The sequence below is a fragment of the Gymnoscopelus microlampas genome (assembly GCF_963454915.1).
Source record: "Gymnoscopelus microlampas genome assembly, chromosome: 8".
NCBI classification, from domain to species: Eukaryota; Metazoa; Chordata; class Actinopteri; order Myctophiformes; family Myctophidae; genus Gymnoscopelus; species Gymnoscopelus microlampas.
Window position 1 is genome coordinate 31,911,894 of NC_139945.1, and position 6,827 is coordinate 31,918,720.

General features: G+C 39.7%; 1 protein-coding gene across 1 annotated transcript in view; it reads right to left on the minus strand.

The window, feature by feature from the left end:
- Window positions 1-1,430: 1,430 nt before the first annotated feature.
- Window positions 1,431-6,827, minus strand: part of LOC311051071 (NADPH--cytochrome P450 reductase-like) — a 25,370-nt gene continuing 19,973 nt past the window's right edge. The window contains 6 exon segments of the mRNA XM_084065453.1: window positions 1,431-2,657; window positions 3,507-3,592; window positions 3,794-3,939; window positions 4,896-5,163; window positions 5,755-5,904; window positions 6,321-6,581. Of these exon segments, the coding sequence (XP_083921579.1) occupies window positions 2,513-2,657; window positions 3,507-3,592; window positions 3,794-3,939; window positions 4,896-5,163; window positions 5,755-5,904; window positions 6,321-6,581 (1,056 nt within the window). The 3' untranslated portion in view covers window positions 1,431-2,512.

Genomic DNA, 6,827 nt, shown 5'->3' on the forward strand with positions numbered 1-6,827 from the left:
GTGATTTTTCACTATTCAATTCGTTTATTTGTTCAGAGGAAGAGATGCGTAAGGCAAAAGACAAGAAAAGGCTGTGGACTTACATTTCCTTATATTGCTTTGTACAGTAACATGATTAAATGTGTGGGTGAAAGGTGAGGGGGAGTGGATGGAAACATGTTTTATAAACACATTTTTACATCAACACAGGATACATTTGAATTTAAATCAATGATAAACTAGTTAAGTGAAAGTTATTAAGTTTGTGTGGGGTTTTATAAATATTGAACCAATGAAAAGTATTAAGAGCTTGAGACTAAACAATATTGGATCCATTGGAACACAGGTTCTTTTTAAAGTTCTCTGAAAAGTAACAGTTTCGGACATACAAGGTTTCCACCCGACAGCGACAATATGCTGAGCTACTGCGCTTTTGCCCTTGTAAATGTACCCACCAACCATCTGCAAATTGTATGTAAACATCAATTCCCAAACTATCCAGTCAGTCACATTAACCATATTCACACAGCCATTCTACTCTTATGTCATGATCAGGGGAAGGGGTGGGTATTAATCAATGACCTGGGGTTTCTTCCCTGCGAGTATGACTTAAGAGCAAAATGGCCAATGTAGTGTATATATGATCCATTCACTAGATTCACACCATTTGCAACAGTCCTCCCGCACTTTTTAAACTGGGCAAGCAGACAGAAAATGTACATTTTAGGTTTAGTCTTTAAATTGACAAATTATTCAAGTTTTATTCATAAAAAAAGACATGCCTAGATATAAGCAAATAATTACATCATGAATGGAAGACGGCCTTGGTGGAGGAGGGGGGGGGGGCTTTCATCTTTTTCTGTTAAACAATCAGTAGTGTGAAGAATCCAATACTTAGTCTAAGCAAATTCGTAAGGCAGTTTTTAAAAAAGGCACAGGATACATTTAAAAAGATTCTCTAAAGGGAATTTTTAACGTGTGTCAATTATACATTGACAGACACAATCAAAAGTTCGACATGGTTGAGCAGTGACATCTGTATCCACAGTGATGCATATATAATTGTACAAGGTAAAAGATACCATATATAACACACAGAAGTAGCCTTGAAAGGTCTCACTTTACAGTAAATTATAGGTTTACACAATAAACCTATCTTGTCATCTTCTGTTGTCAATGCATATCAAACAATGAGATATGTCTACCATTTCCATTGTATGTACATTTAAAATAATATTACAGATACCTACAAATTAATTATTTATTTTATTATTGTTAGGTTTAAAAGTCAGATAAAACCGTTAAGACTTCACAATTGCATCATAACGTTCTGTGCCTCTGAAAGAGTAATTTGAGTAATTGACTCAATGAATACAACTTCTGCATAAAGGTTATATCCCAGTAAAAACGGACTGGTAAAGATGTTTTTTTGCATTTTCCTTACTGAGATCTCTTTTTTCTTTTACAACTTGAGGTTAAAAGGTTTAATGAATGTATTTTGAATACACTTTACTATTGTTACATCAAGCCCTAGAGATAAAGACAGTTATTTTGTGGGTTCTCCAATCAAGCCTAAGCCTTGCTCTGAAAGTTCCTACTGCAGTGTCTATGTGGTATTCAGTATACCGCAAAAACAGTCTCAATGTGTGCTACAGTTTTGATGTCTGCATGCATGTCCACTCGTTTTTATGGGTTTCCATTGGTTTTGAGATTGCATATTCAGAGTGCTTACCAAAAGACTGCAGTATGAGCTTTCAGAGACAGCAGCCTTCATTTGCACAGATGAATGACATTGTACAGTATAGTATATACAGCCACAGGGTGGCGTTAGCAAACCGTTCTTTTCCAACAAAACAGACAGATTCACATTCAGAGAAAAAACAGAATGGCTCCACACGCCAGTGAAAGCCTGATGGTCAAGAAATACACCAGGAGCTGAGGGTGACTGACTATGTTGCACCACTATCTGTCTTTCTACATTGTAAGGAACCAACTGTGGTGTTCAAAATATATTCTAAGCCAACAGCTACTGTACCAAACCGAATCCCGGATAGGTCATGCTGAGTTTCACATTTTCAAATCAGAGACTCTTGACATTTTTTTGGTCCTCAATTAACCCATTGTGAGCTGAACCATTCTTCAGAACCTGGCAACATGGACATGACAAGAAGCCAGATGCTGTAGTTGCCATTGATGACGAAACCCTATTAGTAGTCAATCCTTTGCACATCCAAAATCTGGCCTTAATGACAGCTTTTCACAAACAACAATTGACAACAGACCCAGTCTAGGTTTTGATCCAGTTCAAGAAATACTGATTTGTGTAATCTGCAAATGGTCCCTCATTGAACTATAGGCTAAGGCTTGACAGAGACCAAAATCGGACCATCCTCTCTTATAGCTCTCAAAGACCAGGGTAAGTAATAACAATTTAATGCTTTGAGGTCTAGTCCTGATGGAACACGACAGACAGAAAAATAAAAAAACCCAATAACAACCAGGACAGTATAGATTTGATTGGGTCTTTTGTGTTTTAACTCCATACATCCTGTGAGTACCGTCCCTTGGTCATCAATTTCTTTACGTAGTCAGTGGCCTGGGTCCGTGTCATACCTCCTATTTCCTCTGCAATATCGTGAAAGGCTGTCTGCACGTCTTTGGCCATGTTTCTTGCATCCCTGGAAAGACAAAATTAAATTAGATGCCATCCACGCCATCCATCACAGGGTTTGTCTTTCCAAACAAAAGTAGATCAATCACAGCTTGAGCCGCTACATGCAAGATGTCATGAAACCGGAATGTCACAGTGGCTAGTGTACAGTAACTCGCTGTAGCAAAGAATGGACAAACACAGGGGTGTTGTAGTGAGGGGGTAGTAGAATTGACTACTCAAGGACTTAAGGTGTGCTTTGGTGCACAATTCTTAATTTACAAGTAATTTGTCTTAAAATACAGTAATATTGGCAAAATACATTTTAGACCTGTTTAGACTTCTGAGGAAGACGAAAGTCGAAATGTCAATCACCCCTGCAAAACAATAAAGCACGTGCAGACCAGTAGAGTGCTCCAGTATATTCTATTTGCGTAGTCTCTCCTGAAGTGCCCAGGTATTATTATTTTCTCTGAAACATTTTAGATCAAGTTTGGGATGGATGTCCTCTTTTATGGATGCAAAATATATTTAGTAAATTTTGCATCCATAAAAGAGGACATCCATCCCTCGAGTCTCATGGCCACCTTGTTGACGTGAATTGTTTAGTCCATACCTGCACTAGGATTCAATCAATACATTTTGGGCTAATCCCAATGACTGCTGGATGCTGAGTGCTAGATGCTGCAAGGAGACACAGCTCTCACACAAACCGTTTCACAAGTTTAAAGCTAAGTTGGGGTAACACGGAAAGAAACAAAAGAAATGGATGAGGGAAAAAGAGGGAACAAAGTTCTGTGAATTACAAACTATCAAATGTTTTATGATCAATTCATTAGAATTGTCACAGACAATTCCCATTTGTTTTATTACTTACCCACAGATATAGATGTGAGCATTGTCTGTGTGGATCTGCCTCCAGAGTTCTTCCTTATTGTTTCTCAACAGATGCTGCACGTACACCTTCATTTTGACAAAAGCAAGACAAATGACCATGTGCTACATTGCAGTGCCCTGGACATTGTCCCAACAGAAACACAATTACAAGAACCCTTATCGTAGCATGAAATTATATCTGTATACTGTAGAAGCCATCATTCAGTGATGATAATCAACATGTTTTTAACTCAACATTCCTTTGTAGGAATGGCTGGCCAGCCATACCTTTTGTTCTTGGTCTCTGGAGAAGGCCACATTGAGCTTTGATAGAACTCCATTGCCCTCAGCCCCCTCCAGCTCCTCCTGGTAGATGTAGTCCTCATTCTTATGTCTGCAGCCAAAATACATCACCGTCTCTCCAACCTCCTTTCCTGTAGATGAAACCACAAGCAGACACTGCTTACTGCAACAAGGACTTGCTGATAATGATTACTGTGCCACTAAGCTTTCGTTTGACTGTTAATTAAAATATTAAGACACAATTTTCTTTTAATTATGTGCAGACATAGAAAGACCTTTAATAATTAATATACTTTTTAGAGCATTATTTTGTTTCATACCAAACTGTTCTTATGCTGTTCAGACTAAAAACAACCACCTCACCATGCCACTATTCCATGGTCAGAGGTTGTATATGTTGTCGCTCAGTCCTGTATACTGGGTTAGAAGTAATCCAATACACACTCCTGTTACATAAACCGATTATAGTCCAATTTAGGACTATTGTCTTCAGCAGGCCGACAGGCTGGGGGGTGAAGACTATGTTTTTTCCTGTGTGTGTAAGTGTGTGTTTGTATGTCCATCCATCTGTGCGCAGCTAATCTTGGACACAGCTGGACCGTTCTGCATCCAACTTTTCATGCACACTCCCAGTAGGCCAAGGAAGACACTCTACCCCAAATTTATATAACTCTTGAACCGTAGGCGTAGATCGTGCAATCAAAACAAATGATTCGCTGGTTTCCATGGATCACAACAACTCACTTCAATCTTGAAGTAACCTGGTGTACACAACGAAAGTAACATCTGAACTCACACCTAAAAAGTTTAGGAGTCACTAAATGTTCTGCAGATCTGCTGCTGCATATCATTAAAGACTCCTGAATGTTTCATCAGTGAGTGCGGATGTTTCTTTCATCACTCCCCATATACTGTAGGCCACATCCGTTTCTGCCCAACTAAACTTTCAAAACACACATCTTGCTGCTACTCCTACAGATTTTGTCAAAAACTCACACCAAATATTGACTGAATCATGTAAACTTGCTTTTTTCCATTATCACATTACTCGAGTGTTTTGTGCATGTAGTCTCACAGTATTATGTACCTTGCTCTTTGAGCCATCCTCTCTCCTGGATGAAGCCCATGAAGGGAGCGATGCCTGTCCCAGGGCCGATCATGATCACTGGGTTGGTGGCCTTGAAGGGCAAGCGGAACTGGGACTTGCGGATGTACATGGGAACAGTGGCCTTGTGGCCATTGTCGGTCACAAGTTTGTTCTTCAACCAGTTGGTGGCTACTCCCATGTTGGTGCGGCCTGTCTTGGTTTCATACTCTACCACCACAGCACAGATGTGGATGCTGTTGGGGTGAACCTAAAAAGCACCACAATGGAGAATTGAAAAACATGTTTTATCTCGCTCAACCTACAGATCCAGTCAATAGAAAAATGAACTTTGACTGGATCTGTACATGGCATAGTTGAGTGAATAAAAGTATCGCCGTATGGTGGATATATTTCATTTTCTGGTTTTACACACAGGTGGGGTTCTGAGAGTCTTTCAACAATCAAAGCTTGTCTTTAATTTGGCGAATAGCGAAAGGTATGCTTTATTTTTACTCAAGTGTAGATATCGTGCAACCGGGTCAGTGAGGAAAACACACGCATAGCATTAAGGAGAACTCATAACGCTATAGACCAGATCTAGTTAATTCCTACTAATTATGTGTCGTGCCCGCCGTCGAGTCGGTCGGATAATAGGCAGTCGTACAGAACCGTTGTCGCGACGCATTGTAAGCTTGAAGATTTATATTTTCACTATTACTGAAATGTAATTCATTTCTAACGTATTTTTGTACGTTTCGGTCCTGGGGAGACACCACATTTCTCTTTTGGGTCTCGAGCTAAAAGGTTTGGGAATCGCTGCCTTAGAGGAGGTGGTGTGTGTGTGTGTGTCAATGCTCACCTTAGAGGAGGAGGCGATGGAGTAATAGCGAGACTGAAGACGGGGCAGCAGCTCACACAGGTGGTCAATGGGGGGCTTGAGAGAAGGCATATCTTCCAGGATGGCCAAGATGTTTCTACAGGAGTCCAACACCCAGTTCTGATACAATGCCTGAGGAGAGACCGCACAGGTCAGTCAGTTTAAGGCACTTATAGAAAAATATCGAATTCCTTCAAGAGAGAAAAAATAAGTTGACCTGCAAAAAAACAAACTATATACTTTTCTCAAAAGGATTCAGAATATGAACAAAATTAACAATATCTTTCAAGGCACTGCACCTCAGTGGTGTTTTTCTTTTGTTAATGTTGACCAAAATGGGTTAAAAAAATAAACATTCTGGTGGTTACCATGGTCAGTATGAGAGTACATACATACAAGTTCCTACAATGCAAGTACTAGATTTATGGCCCTCATATGGTAGGGATCCTCTGTTCAACAGATTAATATATAACTTATTTGGGCAGACCAGTGTAAAATGTATTTGCATAGATTTTGAATATTTAAAAAACAAAAGCTCTCTGTCAGACCTTGCCCTCGGGAGAGGAGGAAGCCATCTTGCGCATGTTCTCCTGGTCTTTGGGGTCTGAAGCGTACTGTGCCAGCTCATAGAGGACATTTGTGCGAGGAGAGTTTGTGATGTCCAGGTAGTGGGTCAAAGCAGTCCGGTAAGTGGTAGGACAAGGGAAAGGGTGCTTCTTATTTGACTCCTCTGGAAAATGCAAAACAAGAACCAAAAAAGAACAACTTCCATAAGCAACGGCTAAAAGCAGCTGAAGCATTTGGTGAGCCTGTCCCTCAACAGCAAAGCAATAAATAACATGTATTTACAAATGAAAAGTACAATGTCCAATTTAGCTTGAAAGATAAAGATTTTTATTATATACCCTTTCCATTAAGATTAACACATTCCCTGCCAGAGGTTTTTCAGCATTTTTTAACCATTTTTTAAGTAGTCACAAAATATTTTCTGTGATCACCATCCTCACGGTGATCCCCTCATTACACACACAGGAGGAGGAGTTTAGCATAGTCAT